The sequence below is a fragment of the Somniosus microcephalus genome, chromosome 3 (genome assembly GCF_052327205.1).
Source record: "Somniosus microcephalus isolate GS21.2 chromosome 3, FLI_Smic_1.0, whole genome shotgun sequence".
In the NCBI taxonomy this organism is placed as follows: Eukaryota; Metazoa; Chordata; class Chondrichthyes; order Squaliformes; family Somniosidae; genus Somniosus; species Somniosus microcephalus.
In genome coordinates this window covers 71,546,455-71,562,562 of record NC_140989.1, presented here as the reverse complement: position 1 = coordinate 71,562,562, position 16,108 = coordinate 71,546,455, and the positions used below count along the sequence as shown (strand labels likewise).

At 41.3% G+C, this 16,108-nt stretch overlaps 1 protein-coding gene across 4 annotated transcripts in view; it reads right to left on the bottom strand.

The window, feature by feature from the left end:
- The window catches only part of gpatch2 (G patch domain containing 2), a 342,724-nt gene that overhangs the window by 6,971 nt on the left and 319,645 nt on the right, over positions 1-16,108 (bottom strand). For 3 of the 4 annotated variants that reach the window (XM_085981062.1, XM_085981060.1, XM_085981063.1), the window contains one exon: positions 13,937-14,025. The exons of the other annotated variant lie outside the window; for it this stretch is intronic. In XM_085981062.1, the coding sequence (XP_085837188.1) occupies positions 13,937-14,025 (89 nt within the window). The remainder of the gene's footprint in view (positions 1-13,936; positions 14,026-16,108) is intronic. 4 annotated transcript variants of the gene reach the window in all.

Genomic DNA, 16,108 nt, shown 5'->3' with positions numbered 1-16,108 from the left:
CGTTCAATATTAATTTCTCTCTCTCTCTCTCCCCCCCAGTCTCTCTCTCTCTCCCCCCGCAGTCTCTCTCTCTCTCCCCCCCGTCTCTCTCTCTCCCCCCAAGTCTCTCTCTCTCTCTCCCCCAGTCTCTCTCTCTCTCTCTCCCCCCCAGTCTCTCTCTCTCTCTCCCCCCAGTCTCTCTCTCTCTCTCCCCCCCAGTCTCTCTCTCTCTCTCCCCCAGTCTCTCTCTCTCCCCCCAGTCTCTCTCTCTCTCCCCCCAGTCTCTCTCTCTCTCCCCCCCCCAGAGTCTCTCTCTCCAATTCCAATTCCAATTCCAATTAAAATGCTTTATTGGCATGAAAGTTTACAGAGAACCATATTGCCAAAGCTTACATAGCAAAAAGGTACAGTTTTCCAACATTCTGTAGGTGTCAATCGATTTGACATTTGTTGGGTACATACAATATTACTTTTAAACAATATTAATTTTAAACAGTCTTTGTACTTCATTTGGTACGTTCAATATTAATTTTAAACAGTCTTAATTTTAAACAGTCCTCAGGTTGTGACATGTTGTTACATATTTGGCCCCAAGGTATGGTCTGTCTCCTTCTCCTAGGACTAATCTCAATTTGACAGATCATCCAATTCCTTGAAATCTGGGGTTGTTTGGCTTAGCTTGTTGAATAATATGTTTCTTGATGTGTTGAATTTTTCGCATTTTAGGAGGAAATGCATTTCTGTTTCAACCTCGCCAGCCAGACATTGATCGCATATTCTATTCTCTCTAGGCTGCCAGGATTTCTTGTATCTGCCTTTTTCAATTTCCAGTTGGTGGTCGCTTAGTCTGTACCTGGTGAGGGTCTGTCTCTGTTTTGTGTCTCTGATGGTCGTGAGGTAGTCTGCCAGTTTATATTCTCTTTTTAGGGCCCGGTAACATTCTAATCTGCTTTGGCTTTCGGTTATTTTGTTCCAATGTTCCAGGTAGGTTTCTTTGCATTTTTAATGATTTGGTTCACTCGGATTGGTGTTTGGACGGCTGTGTTGGTCTGGGGCTGGTCAGGGTCCGGCTGAGTACTTAGTTTCCGTAGCAGCTGACTCAGGGGACTCTTTTCTGGGTTTAGCTCTTGGGTCTGAAAGGCTTTGAAATGAAGGGTGTCTGGGGAGCTAGATTTGAGGTGATTTAGGAAGTTTAGTGCTCGTTTTTGGATGTTTATTATCAGTGGGTATCTGCCTAGTTCGGCTCTGCATGCATTTGTTGGCGTTTTCCTTTGGGTGCGAAGGATGCTTCGGCAGAATTCTGCATGTAGGGCTTCTATTGTATGTTTTTCCCATTTAGTGTAGCTTTGGTGATTTAGCGGGCCCCATACTTCACTACCGTACAGTGCAATGGGCAGGATTATGCTGTCAAATATTTTGAGCCAGATTTTGATTGGGAGTTGGATGTTGTAGAATTTTCTCTCCCCCCCCCAGTCTCTCTCTCTCTCTCCCCCCCAGTCTCTCTCTCTCTCTCCCCCCCAGTCTCTCTTTCTCTCCCCCCAGTCTCTCTCTTTCTCTCCCCCCCAGTCTCTCTCTCTTTCTTCTCCCCCCAGTCTCTCTCTCTCATAGAAACATAGAAGATAGGAGCAGGAGTAGGCCATTCGGCCCTTCGAGCCTGCTCCGCCATTCAATGAGATCATGGCTGATCATCCAATTTCAGTACCCGGTCCCCATATCCCTTGATCCCTTTAGCCTTAAGAAATATATCCAACTCTTTCTTGAATATACTTAATGAACTGGCCTCCACCGCCCTCTGTGGCAGAGAATTCCACAGGTTCACCACTCTCTGGGTGAAGAAATTCCTCCTCATTTCAGTCCTAAATGGCTTACCCCTTATCCTTAGACTATGACCTCTGGTTCTGGACTCCCCGGCCATCAGAAACATCTTCCTGCATCTAGTCTGTCCAGGCCTGACAGAATTTTATAGGTTTCGATGCGATCCCCTCTCAATCTTCTAAACTCCAGTGAGTATAAGCCCAATCGACACAATCTCTCCTCATACGTCATTCCTGTCATCCCAGGTATCAGCCTGGTGAATCTTCGCTGCACTCCTTCCATGGCAAGAACGTCCTTCCTCAGGTATGGTGACCAAAACTGCACACAATACTCAAGGTGTGGTCTCACCAAGGCCCTGTACAACTGCAGCAAGACATCCTTGTTCTTGTACTCGAACCCTCTTGCTATGAAGGCCAACATACCATTTGCCTTCTTAACCGCCTGCTGCACCTACATGCTTACCTTCAGTGACTGGTGTACAAGAACACCCAGGTCTCTTTGTACTTCCCCTTCTCCCAATCTATTACCATTCAAATAATAATCTGCCTTTCCCCTGTTTTTGCCACCAAAGTGGATAACCTCACATTTATCCACATTATAGTGCATTTGCCATGTTTCTGCCCAATCACCCAACCTGTCCAAATCATGCTGGAGTTTCACGACATCCTCCTCACAGCATACCCTCCCACCCAGCTTTGTGTCATCTGCAAATTTGGAGATATTACATCCAATTCCCTCGTCCAGATCATTAATATATATTGTGAACAGCTGGGGTCCTAGGACCGATCCTTGCGGTACCCCACTAGTCACTGCCTGCCACTCGGAAAACGACCCGTTTATTCCAACTCTTTGCTTTCTGTCCGCCAACCAGTACTCTATCCAAGTCAATACCTTGCCCCCAATCCCATGTGCCTTAATTTTGCACGCTAATCTCTTATGCGGGACCTTATCGAAAGCCTTCTGAAAGTCTAAATACACCACATCCACTGGTTCTCCCTTATCTATTTTACCAGTTACATCCTCAAAAAATTCCAGTAGATTAGTCAAGCATGATTTACCTTTTGTAAATCCATGTTGACTTTGTCCGATCCAGTCACTGCTTTCCAAGTGCTCTGCTATTACATCTTTTATAATGGACTCTAGCATTTTCCCCACTACCGATGTCAAGCTTACCGGTCTATAATTCCCCGCCTTTTCTCTACCACCTTTTTTGAATAGTGGGGTAACATTAGCTACCCGCCAATCCATGGGTACTGTTCCAGAGTCTATCGAGTTCTGGAAGATGACCAGCAATGCATCTACTATTTCTAGGGCCACTTCCTTAAGTACCCTGGGATGTAGATTATCAGGCCCTGGGGATTTATCGGCCTTCAGTCCCATCAATTTTCCTAACACCATTTCCCTACAAATACTGATTTCTTTCAGTTCCACCCTTTCATCAGACCCTATGTTCCCCGGCATCTCTGGGAGGTTATTTGTGTCCTCCTTTGTGAAGACAGAACCAAAATATGTATTTAGTTGGTCTCCTTCCCACTCTCTCTCTCTCTCTCTCCTTACCTCCTCTCTCTCCTTCCCCCTTTCTCGCTTTCCCTCTCTCTCTCTCCTTCCCACACAGACAATCCCAACAGTTTCATAAACAGTTTTATAAACATTGCACAGGTTTCTTCACTTCCCTCGGCACCGCCGGGCACTCCAGCTAGTTATATATATAAATGCACTAAAAATGAAAGAAAGACTTGCATTTCTATAGCACCTTTCATAACCTCGGGACGTACTAAAGCGCTTTACAGCCAATGAAGTACCCTTGACGTGTAGTCACTGTTGTAATGTAGGAAACGCAGCAGCTAATTTACACACAGCAAGGTCCCACAAACAGCAATGTGATAAATGACCAATCTTTTTTAGTGAATTTGGTTGAGGGATAAATATTGGTCCCAGGACACCAGGGATAACTCCCCTGTTCTTCTTCCAATAGTGGCCGTGGGCTCTTTTATATCTACCCGAGAGGGAAAATGGGGCCTCAGTTTGGTGTCCCACCCGAAAGACAGCACCTCCAACTGGACAGCGCTCCCATAGTACTGCCCCTCTGACAGTGCAGCTCCCCCTCAGTACTGGCACTGGGAGTGATGGCCTGGATTATGGGACTTGAGTCTCTGGAGTGGGGACTCAAACCCATGACCAGCTGACTCAGAGCGGGGTGAAAGTCCTACCCACTCAGCCACGAATTAAATAATCACTAATTAAAAATAATCATACCAGTGTAAGTTTTCCTCTCTCCCAAAATACCACAGATAGATGGTGCTTAAAATTCCTGTACCTGCATCAGAATAGTTCCATCAAACAATAAGGGAGAATCACTGGGATGAAGTGACAGATCAATCATGTTTTTTAAAAGAGCAGCCTGTAGGATTTGCTTCGTCAGTAAAGGAATCAATGTCAAAAAATAACAACATCCACTTAATATTAGAGTCAGAAACAGTGGGGAAAACAAGGTGGGATCTGTGTATATGGAAAATAAGATACATTTTGTAACAACCTCTTTAATTCCAAAAGGAAACTTGTATGTCTTTTTGAGGAAGATGTCTAACTCATTAAGCGCAATTCCTATAGGAAGGGAGCCTCTTTTTCAGCCTTTATCAATATGGCGGGTGGCGAACTTCTGGGCCGTGCTCATCATATTGGACGCTTTTGTGCAAACCAATTTCTAGGGCATTAAATCTAGAGTAGTGCAGAAGGTAGGAGTATAGTAATTGCAGGATCAGGAGCAAGGCCACTAGTGTGTGTGGGATGTTCTGGATCTGCAAAACATCCAGAAGGAATATATGTGCAAATAGTGTCAGAGAGCTGTGTTGCTTGAGCAGAAGAATATGGAAGAAGTCAGGAAAATTTGGGGATCTGGATTTGTCCAACAGATTTAATGCTTTTAATGAGGATAGGGACAGAGGCATAGAGGAGGGTATTCAAGAGCAACACCATAGAGCAAGGGGTTACTCTTGGGTAAAAAAAAAACTCGTTTTGCTGCTGGGATTGGAAGTGTTGAATGGAGTGCTGCCTCCCAGGCGCTAGGGTAAGGGGAGATAAAAGAACAGGTAGAAAAACTTCTTAAAAGGGAGGGAAATCAGCCAGAAGTCATAGTTCATGTAGGAACCAATGACATAGGAAAGACAAGGATGGAGATTTTGCAGCTTTAGCAGTTATGCTCTTGATTGCGGTGCAAGACCTTAAGGACAGTCATCTAATAATTACGCCCAGTGATATGAACTGGGCAAGTTACAGAGGTACAGATTAGATACATCAACATATATTGCCAGAAATATGGTGTAGAAAGGAGAGTTTCACATTCCTCAGACTTTGGGACAAAGGGGGAAGTCCTATAGATGGATGGATTTCATCTATACTGAACTGACATGAACGTCCTTGGAGGGAAGGTTAATGGAGCAGTGGGGGTGGATATAAACATATAAGGGAGAGTTTAAGAATAAGTAGAATGAAGGAGAAAAGAAGTCTGTAAGCTCAAGAGGGTTTATGGAGACGTATATCTAAGGGAAAATAGGAATGAGGTTATGGAGAAGGATAGAGAAGGAAAGAATAAGGAAAAATGTACTGAGGAATATAAATGGATCAGGTTGCAGTGTTAGTACGCCAACGTGCAAAGCATCAGAAATAAAGCTGGGGAGCTACAGACATTTATTAGAATGGAGGAACACAATGTCATAAATTTGATGGAATGTTGGCTTCAGTCGGCACGATTCAGAACTAAATATTCCTGGTTATAAAAATAGAGAGGCAAAGAAAGGTGGAGTAATGGCCTTATTAATTAAGGACTCAATTACAGACGTAGAAAATACAGTTATTTGGGTCTTACAAACGGCTTTGAGATAACTGAACAGATCAGTTGTTTTTTCAGTGATGTTGGCTGAGGGATAAATATTGGTCATGATGCAGGGAGAACCCCCACCCCCTGCTTTTCTTTAAATAGTGCCATTAAATCTTTTACCTCCACCTGAAAGGGCAGACAAGGCCTCGGTTTAACGTCTCATTCAAAAGACAGCATTTCCAACAGTGCAGCACTCAGTGGCAAGAGTGCTACCACTGAGCTAAGGTTGACACCGGAGATGAAATGAAGTGTGCATTATCTGGTGTAATGGATCCGTTTCAAAGCTCATGATGCCATCTTTCTGTGCCACACAAATCCCTATTTGACCTAGAGTGTTTGTGTTTCCTTCCAGATCGAGATTGCAGACCGAATTCAAAGGATCGAATGAGGAGTTATGCACTGAGTAATACAGCAAAAACAAAGCTTCATTTGTATGAGTAGTTTAACTCTTATATAAAAATGTGCAGTTGGAGAAATACTTGTGGATGGACTCAGAATGGTTCTTGCCACCTCTCCTTCGATGCAAGAACTATTACGAATTGATGTTGCTGAGGAATTGAACCTTTTACCTCTTTCCTAATAGAATAGCAGGTACCTTATCAAACTTAAAAGTTTTAATGCTAAAGTAATATAGTTAGAAGTTTATATTGCTGTAGCTGATGTTGTCCAAACCATTGGGATCTCTTGTTTTATGGGGCTTCCTTGGAACTTCTGGAAAAGCTCTTGCAATATTAAATTATGGTACAGCTAGGGCATTGGTTACATTCTATTACAAGATAGGCTGACTGATTTAGAAGCCTGAAATACAGCATCAGAATGTAAAATTGGCTCTAATAAAATAATTCAAGCCCACAGGCTGAAAATGGATTCAATACTGTCTGAGACAAAGTGACTTTCAACTGCAAAAGCAACGCAAATGCAATTAATTATAATGATTGGGGTGGGGGGGGGGGCAACAGGCATCCCTATGATTCTCTTTAGTTGGCTGAATTACCCATAGTATGATGAAGATTAATAAAAAACAGAATTGGCACAAATATAGCAATCCTCAGGGAGGCCACATTGGGCATGGATGAAATGGGACAGCTTTCCCAACAGAATAGGCTAAATAATGTTGTTAGAAATTTATATTGCTGTAGTTGATGTTGTAGTTGATGTTACGAGAAAAAAAGGTTAAATTCCTCAGCATCATCAATTCATAATAGTTCTTGTGTAAAGGAAGGTGTTACATGGGAGGAGCGAATGTTGAAAGGGTGTGACCATAGCTATAGTGCAAAGTAGCTATCCCGCACCCGCCGCCCCCACGCCATGTCTTCCACTCAATTCCATTTTTAAAACATGTCATGCCTATCAGTAATCATCTTGTAATGAAAGATTTAACTTTATTGATAATAATGTGTCACTTCAGGGACTATGTCAACAACAACAACTTGTGTTTATATAGCACCTTCAACACAGAAATCTTCCAAAGTTGCTTCACATGAACGTAATCAGAGAAAAATTGACACTGTGCCAAAGAAGCAGATATTGGGATGGGTGACTAAAAGTCCATTGGGAACAATAGAATTTGCTGTTATTTTAATTTCTATATGCTATTTTGTCAGCAACTGTTTGCTTCTTAAATTGGTATTGACAAAGGAATAGTTTACAAAGTACATTTTCAGTTGCCAAATAACATGTAGGATTTAAAGTAAACATGAATTCCACTGTTCCGACGTACATACCTCTCTGATGAGGCTATGAGATGTGGGTGGAGCAGCTATTCAGCAAAAAGGTTATTTTGCACAGCTAGTAGCTGTGTTTCTTTCCCCCCAAAAAAGGCTGAGACACACAATAAAGGTAAGCATTTCACAATGAAAGCATTCCTTGATACAGTATTGGTCTCCTTTAAACACTCAGTGAGAATTAAGTCACCAGAAATTTAGACCCTGCATTTCTGTTCTTAAGGGTTAAAGAAACAAAATTATTACTTCTGCAGATTTCTTCATGAAGCAGTCTTCATAACATAAGTTCTTTGAAATGATTTCTGGAAGGAGCTCATACTGGGCAATACTATAGTGCAAAATCTTCCACTTTTGGCCTTATATCTCATTTACAACTGTCACAGCACAGCCTTCTTTTCCTTCAAATCTTCCAAGGCGTACAGTGGATGGTAATTCACTTGCGTAATTGGCTCAAGAGATGAAAATCTTGTATCAGCCTCTACAGCCACTAATCTATCCAACTGACTGCAGGCCTAATTGGCAGTTTGTTTAGTAATTTGGATCCTAAAGTGGCTGTATTGATGTTGGATAAGAAGCCATACTGTGGGGATACAAGGTGTTTCAGTGCTTGAAGCCAGAGATAATGTTTGGTATATGTTATGAGTTTTACGGACATAAGGGATGTTTTCTTTTTCTCCTCTTAATAAAATAAACATTTTGTATAAGTAACAATATTTTGCTAAATTCTGAATTGTGCAACCAGCTAAATCAACTAGTTTAGTGCTATGAAACAAGATATTTTCCAATTACGCACTAGAATGACAGATTAACTGTAAAACTAGGAGTTGTGTATACTGTAATCTATTTTTTATACACAGACCCCATATATATGTAAAACAATTAGCCACATTTAGCATTATGGCTTGCTCTAGATTTAAGATGAAAAATTTATGGTTCATATTACTAAGATAACAGAAACAAAATATATTTCGGTTTGTGCTTTTGGTACAACAGCCAATTCAGCTGTAATGTTTTCACTGGTCAAACAAATGTAAACTGCATAAAATCTTTTAAAATCATTTATTAAGGCTACAGATGTAATTCATTACTTAACTAGCAATTTCAAACAATGACACTGACTTTGATTCAGAGCTGAGAAGTAGCTGTAAATTCAGAAATCAATATTTGGGTATATCAATATTAATTTTGTTGTTCAATACAAAGAGGGAAGTGTATTGAATATCAGCAATGAAATAAATAGTATAAATCAAGTGCTTGTGTCATTTTTCAGATGGCTAAAAATTAATGCTGTTCTGCTGGTATCATGGCTTTTTTGTATAAGTTGAAATATATAAGCATTTTAAGGAAAATATGACTTCTTTTTTTAATGTTCTCACTGGCCGGATTTTCCAACCCCCACGGGTGCGTATGCGCCCGTAGGGGTCACGCAAGTGCCGGCTTCAGGCATACAAAGCGCATGCGCTGAAACCTGGCACTTGCAATCTGTCAAGAATTCTCTTGACAGATTATCCGCATGCCCAAGAAAAGTGCCTCTGCGGATGGACAGTTTCGCTTTTTGCACAACTTCCGCCCGCTGAGTGACTGTCAAATTCTTACGCTTGGTAAAAGCAGGCGTCGGGCCTGCTGTTACAAGCTTAAGAGTTTAAAAAAAAGAAAATGAAATTTGCTAACTCATTTATAAATTAAAAATACTCTTCAAAAAAGTTTATTTTTAGCCCTGTAAAAAATATTTTGTTTCAAATATTTAATTAAATGGCATTTTAATTAATTTTAATTATGTAATTTTTTAAACATTTAATGTTTTATTGTGTTTTTAAATGTGATCCCCATTCATACTTATGACAGTTCTGTCCATACAGAACTGTCAAAAGTATGAAGGGGATTCCCTTCTTTCATTGGTTCGCCTGGCCCACGTGTTCCCGGGGTGCTTGAGAACCGTATGTGCCCCTGAGATACCTGGGCCTCTGTGCATTTCGAAGAGGAGAGGCCTAGGATCGCAGGTAAGCTCGTAGATTTTTTTCTGATCGGAGGCATCCGCCCGCAGGAAGCCTCCGATTGGAAATTCAGGGCCACATTTGTTAATTAAATGAAATGTAATTCTGGAAAATGCTTTTGCTGTGCTATTCAGGATTGATGATGGGTTACTAAAGCCTGATTTTCTTCGTCTCTCCCTAAGTGGCCATGTCTTTAGCTGTCTAGGCCCTAAGCTATGGAATTCCCTCCCTAAACCTCTCCGCTTCTCTACCTCTCCTTCTTTAAGATGCTTTTTAAAACCTACCTCTTTGACCACCACCTGTCCAAATATCTCCTTATGTGGCTTGGTATTAAATTTAGTCTGATTACACTCCTGTGATGCGCCTTGTGACGTTTTACTATATATATGCAAGTTGGTGTTGTTTCTCGGAGAATTATCTACCGTGATTTGTCGTTTTAAGAAGCATGTGCAAATTGTACAAGTTTCTGCCTGCACATTTGGCTGGCCAATGATGCTTTGGCACTGGTTAGGCAGCTGAGCAGCAGTTAAATGGCTTAAACCCCATTTGAAACTTCTCCATTTGTGCAGAAGAAAGCTGGCCAGGGTTTAGTGCTTCAATATTGTTGTTGAGTATAAAATGGAGCCTTTCTGTGTGAGAATGACTGGAGTTCCAACTGACTTTTCTCCTGTGGCCCTAATTTGGTAAGGATTGTGGGTTTGGATAGGTTTACTGCAGCTGGGAGGGAGGAAATTCAAAGCTGCAGTGTTTAAAAATGTAGCAAGTTAAAAGGACATGGCAGCAGGCAACATTAACCAAACGGGGTAAAATTGAACGGTCGTGCAAAACGGGCCATAGTGAACCAGCAGCCTGCTTTACGCTCCACTTGATTTTATCACCCAAGAAGAATTTCACTCCAAAAATCTCTGAAAGTGCAGCAGATGGAAGAGTCCCCAGATTCTCCAATGCAAATGGCAGAGTCAGTCAGTGCAACTTAACCTCCGCCACCCAAGAACTGCCACAGTGCAGAAAGAGGTTCAATGACCTCACAAGGGTAGGTAAGTAAGTCTAAGTACTGGTGCCAAACACATCTTCTACCACTCATCTCCTTACCTGTTATTCTCTTTCTCCCCCAGCACTTGGCTCTCATGGAAACTCATGAATGCAAAATGCAACATTTCAAATCACTCAAGCCCCATCTTGACTAGCAAACACTCTGTCAACTCATAGCTTGCCATAAAGGCTTCTAGCACACTTCATTTAAGGGGACAATGCACCCACTACTCTCATCAGCATAGCATGCATCACTTGGGCATATCCAGATACACAACTACTGCTACTTCATCACCAATGCCGTCATAGCATCTTACCTGTGCAAGCGCCAGCACAGACATCCACTCAGGTGAAAGTAGCTAGTGAGTTAGAAGAGCTGCCACTGGGTGAAGCACTGAGCACTAGTGAGAATGAGGACCTGGTATTGCAAGAGAGGGAGAGTGCTATCCCTTCACAGAGAATGGAGAAATGACCACCCTTAGCTGAGGAGGCTAGGAACCGAGACCTCAGAGGCCCAATCTTTAAAAGAGCTATAATTAGGGAGCATCAATCTCATGTGCAGGTAGTTGAGAAGGTTTCCGTGCACATGGTTGAGATAATAGATAAGTGGGAGGTGGCCACTACCCTCACTTGCAACACATTGCAGGAAATTTCCCATGACTTGCAGTCTCATGACCCTGGAGACTGTGACAGCCCGGGAGATTTCTGCAGCATCAAGACAGTAGGAACAGCTTTCAAGGATATTCTGGACTGGCAGTTATCGCTCTTTTAATAGATGCTTTGGTATCAGCCTGAACACCATAGTTGCACAGGGCTTTCAAGACCTGGTTGGGACTATTTAGTCTATAATGACACTGACCAGTAGCACCTCTGAGCCTGACCAGCACCAATGGGCTGCAAGGAGTGGGCACAGATATCGCAGTCTTTCCAGAGAATGGCATTACGTCTGCTTTCTTTAAGCCCCCTGCCTATACATGAGGTAGCTACAGACGTGGGCCTGGCACCCTTACTACTGTCTACAGCTCCTACCCATTTATTTCACTTCACACAAAATACGCTGCAAGGTCAGGCTAGAAGTATGGAGGAAGTCCACTAGCTGCATCTGTGCAGTCATGGATAAACAGTAATCTGCACTGCAGTCTACCATAGAGAATATGGCAACTCCAGGTGCAGCTGAGCTTCCAGTGCACAGATCCTAACCCCAGTCAAAGTACCTCAGCTTATAGAGAGCATGAGCTCCATTTATTAGAGGCTCTCTTTTCTGACCTCGGTATTCTGGGTTTATTAGATTCAGTTCAGTGGATCTGTTGAGAGTGTCCAGCAGTAAAGGTATGCCGGATTTATGCACAGATCAGGCTCCTGTCTCTCAGGGCAATGCCACATCCATCCCATCTATAATTATTGTGCAACTAGCAGTAAATATGCTAGAACACAGGGAAAATTAGGCAACCACAACAGCAGTGAATGTGGTTGAATTAGTTGCAGGACCATGGAGAGCATACAGAATTTACTAAAATTATGCTTGTGATGAGAGATTTACTTAAGAGGAAAGGGCGCCCTTTTCATTGGAGCAGAGAAGGTAATGAGGAAATCTAACCGAGGCATTCAAAATTATGAACTATTTGGATAGGGTAAATAGGGAAAGAATATTTCCTCTGGCTGTAAAGTCAGTGACAAGGGGTCATCAATTTAAAACTAAGTGAGGAGAGAGGGTCATCACTGAGAGAGTGAGGAGACAGCTGTGGAGATATTTTGTTACTCAGAGGGTTGTTGGAGCATGGAATGTTTTACTACAGAGAGTGATCGAGACAGAGACCATTGCATCTTTTAAATAATTGAAGCAGAGGAAGGTAGAAGGCTACTGGGAGATCAGGGCAGCAGGAGAAGCTTTGGATTGCTCTAGCAAAGAGCCAGCAAAAACAATGGGATGAATGGCCTCCCATTATGCTGTAGCTGCCAATGGTTCTTTGATTCTATATCAGGAACCAGCACAAGGAGGTACAGGGCCACCAAAATCCCAACTGGCCCCCCACGGAAACTCTGCAACCTTATGGAACGATCACTTAAAAGTCACAGGCTAAGGATTAGACGCCACACATGATACACCAGCACCAAGTGGAAGCACCATAGTGATACTGTAAAAAGGGCGCTATTGATTCAGTCGCTTGTTATACATCTCTCCTGATTTTCATTTCCATTGACTTCAATGTATAATGGGTGCCTGAATTGATATTGCGCATTTTACACTATCACCCAGTCACAATTATCCCCACATACATTGTTCACACATGGCACAAAATAAGTTAATAAATTGGTTACACTGTATCTAAGGTTTTTACTCATTATGTAGAATAAGGTAGTAACACAGCAAACAATAAGCCCTGTTAGTTGAGGAAAATGCAGAAGACAGTGTTTCACAAGATGCTTCGAGCCACATTATTGGTTACATATGGAAAGCAAGGTTATTGAACATGCAGCTCAAGCACTTAGCTAGACAGGCACCTGATGCACCAGGCTTGCTGGTATTTCTGCAGCTATATCCTCTTGGTCAGTGCCTGTGTCTTACTATGGCCTTGATTCTGGGTTACTTTTATCCTTCTATATGGTCATGCCTCTTTGTATAGCAAAGTTGTGAAGCATGCAGCACACAACAATGATCTTGGAGAACAGTGGTGAGGTGCCGTAATAAGGTGCCTTCTGATCTGTCAAGACATCTGAAGGTCTATTTAAAGATGCCAATGTGGTATGCTTAAAAATGATCCTGATGGTTGCATGGCCTAGGCACCTCTGCGTTCAGATCTGTCCTTGGGTGCTGCAAGTGTGCCATTAGCCAGGGCTGAAGAGGGTAGCCTTTGATCTCCAAAGAGCCATCCTTCCAGTCTGCCTTTCCCTTCAAATAAAACTGGGACAATTGATTGACACAAAATGAAGCATTGTCACTATTGCCTGATAACTGGACACTAACCTTCATAGTGTTTGGCAGTAACTGACCAGCTACATATTGATGTAATAAAATTCCTTTCTGTTCATCAAGGGCTTTGTACTGTGTCGAGGCCCAGATGGCCACATGGTGTTTAACAAGCATCTCCTGTACTTTCAGAAGTCCAGCAGTTAAAGGAAATGTGTATGTTTATGAACAAAACAATTATTGGGCCTACTTTATACCAACAAGATACACCTCCTTATTGCTTATAAAATTTGGGTAAGTCGATGGCCTACTCTCTTTGCTGAAGACAGAGAAAAAGGGCAGATGCAAAACTTCAAAGGGGATAATAAAGCAGAAAATAATGAAAATATGCTGAAAAATATTCTCACAAATTATGCTGTAAGTAGTAAAATCAGTTTCAAGATTGATTCATCTCTTCCACTATGTGGCAAAGTCTTCAATAGAAGTTAACAAAGAAATTTCCTAAGGTTGAATTATTAATATGAAACAGTCTTCCAAAATGGTCTTATTATTTGTTCGTCTCCAGCAAGTTTTAATATGCCGATTTTATTCTGCCTTTGTACAGTACCTGCTGCCGAAGGTCCAGGGGGAGGTGCTGCTTTTCTTCGACGTTTGATATCTCCTGTACACAGTGATCCGAAATGAACGTTTGTTTGTCTGCAAGTAATTATCAAAGAAAGTTATTAACTGGGACAAAACACCTCTGCCTGTCTCCATACAAACACAAAGCCTGTATGATCTAACCCTGAATCAAAACACCCACAATGAAGATGTAGCTGCATAATAAAGCTACCAATCTTGTTTATATCAAAACATAATTATGCTTTTGGACAACTGCTCAGCAGCCAAACTGCATCATAAATTGTTACCAGAATGAATAATATAAAAGGAATGCTTTTTAATTTTCAAAACTGGCAATCTTTCCAGCTCCACATAAAATCAGGCAGCACTGCTTTGACAGGCAAATGTTGGAGATTAATTATCTATAGGGATTACAATACAGTTGCTGAGATTTCAATTGGCCACTAATACTTCACTGTCAGCATCGCATTCATTAAGGCACAAACGGGCAAAAACTGAAATGAATCTTTTAGATAGACCTCCAATTGAACCTGAAGACCCCATGAGCACCCAAGGTACAGGCTTAGCAGAGAGCTTTGCTTCAGTAATTTTGCAAAGAATTGATTATCTGTTATGCTGCATTGAGATATCTACACTATTGATCACGGAGATTAAGGTACTCAGGCATCTTTTATTTTCTCATAGAAAGACATGCTATACTTGCAACAAATAGCACTAAGTAAGGACTAGTTTGTTATTGTTGTCACTCTTCATGTAGAACACAGCAGTTACTTTTTAATTTAAAATCAATGACAGTCTGAAAGGCAGCCTTGTTCCATCAGCATAAATGAACCATTTGTCTTTCCAAGGAGTACCACTTTGATCACCAGCCAAGGTGAGAGTGAAACAAATATATTTTAATAACATGAAATGCTTCAGAATCACATGCACCAAGAATTATCACCTGATTAAAAGGGAGCTAGGAACAAGGCACCTCAAATGAGAAAAGTACAACCTGTGTGAATGTGTTTTTCTTGTTTGCAAACAAATGCCAGTATGCAGCATTTTTTAAATGGCTGGAGATGTGAAATGTTTCACACATACACACACATTTTTATATATACACACTTAAATCAGCAGCATTCTTTTATTGGCTTATTCATCATACATTTGAAAAATACAAAATAAATGGAAATTTCACTTACACTGATGTTAACTGAAGGCCCCTTGATATTTTTTTCAACAATTTACTTGTACTTGATTTTATATTTAACTTGAGCCCGTAGGATCTGGGCATGAATAATTACAATATTTAATTTCAATAACAATAAAAATATCACAACACATCTGGCTTGAAACTAATGTTTCACCTAATATGCATGCCAACAGAAAGGGAAACTGTGGCTTTAAAAGAGACCCACAGTTTTTTAAAAAGTGTAATCAATAAATCTATTTGTAACAATGGAAAATATTAGATTTTTAGGATCTCATTTTTATTTACAGTTAGCTGAAATTCTAATCACAAAAGCCAGCTCTATAGCTATTTTGAAGCTTAAAATATATTTATGGTAATACTTTGGAAGTATTATTTTTAAGGATGACAGAAAGGGTACTTGTGTGCAATATCATGAGCATATTTCAAATCATTGTTTAATTATTTAACATATATACACACAATACAATGATGACACTCCTGTATCATGAAAAGGAAGCATTGTAATAAGCCATATATGACCATTAACAATCTTCAAATATTAAGAGACATATCCCTGCACTTGACTATAGAACAAATTGAAAATCTATCCCTTTAAATTTCAGGGCAGTCTTCCTGGGCCTTCTGATGCAAGAAGGGTGCTTTTCCCCTTCTGTCGTGTATATGTAACTGTCATTCCTTGGCAAAGGCCATAGGGGGAAAAATTCAGTATCGCCCCATTTGGGGCGCTATTATTGGTGGTGCGCAAAGTTTAGCGCCTGGCGCTAATTATCGCCTCCAACAGCAAATTTGGCTTTTATCACCCCAAAGGTGATTGGAGCGCTAAATCAGGCGCTACACACTTCTCTTAAGGCGCTAAGGCTGAGGAGCGAGGTGCTACCTCACAGCGCTGGCGAAGCTCATGTGATTTCAGTCAGCAATGGAACACAGACACACTGGCACTGGCCAGTTCTTAAAGGGGAGTTC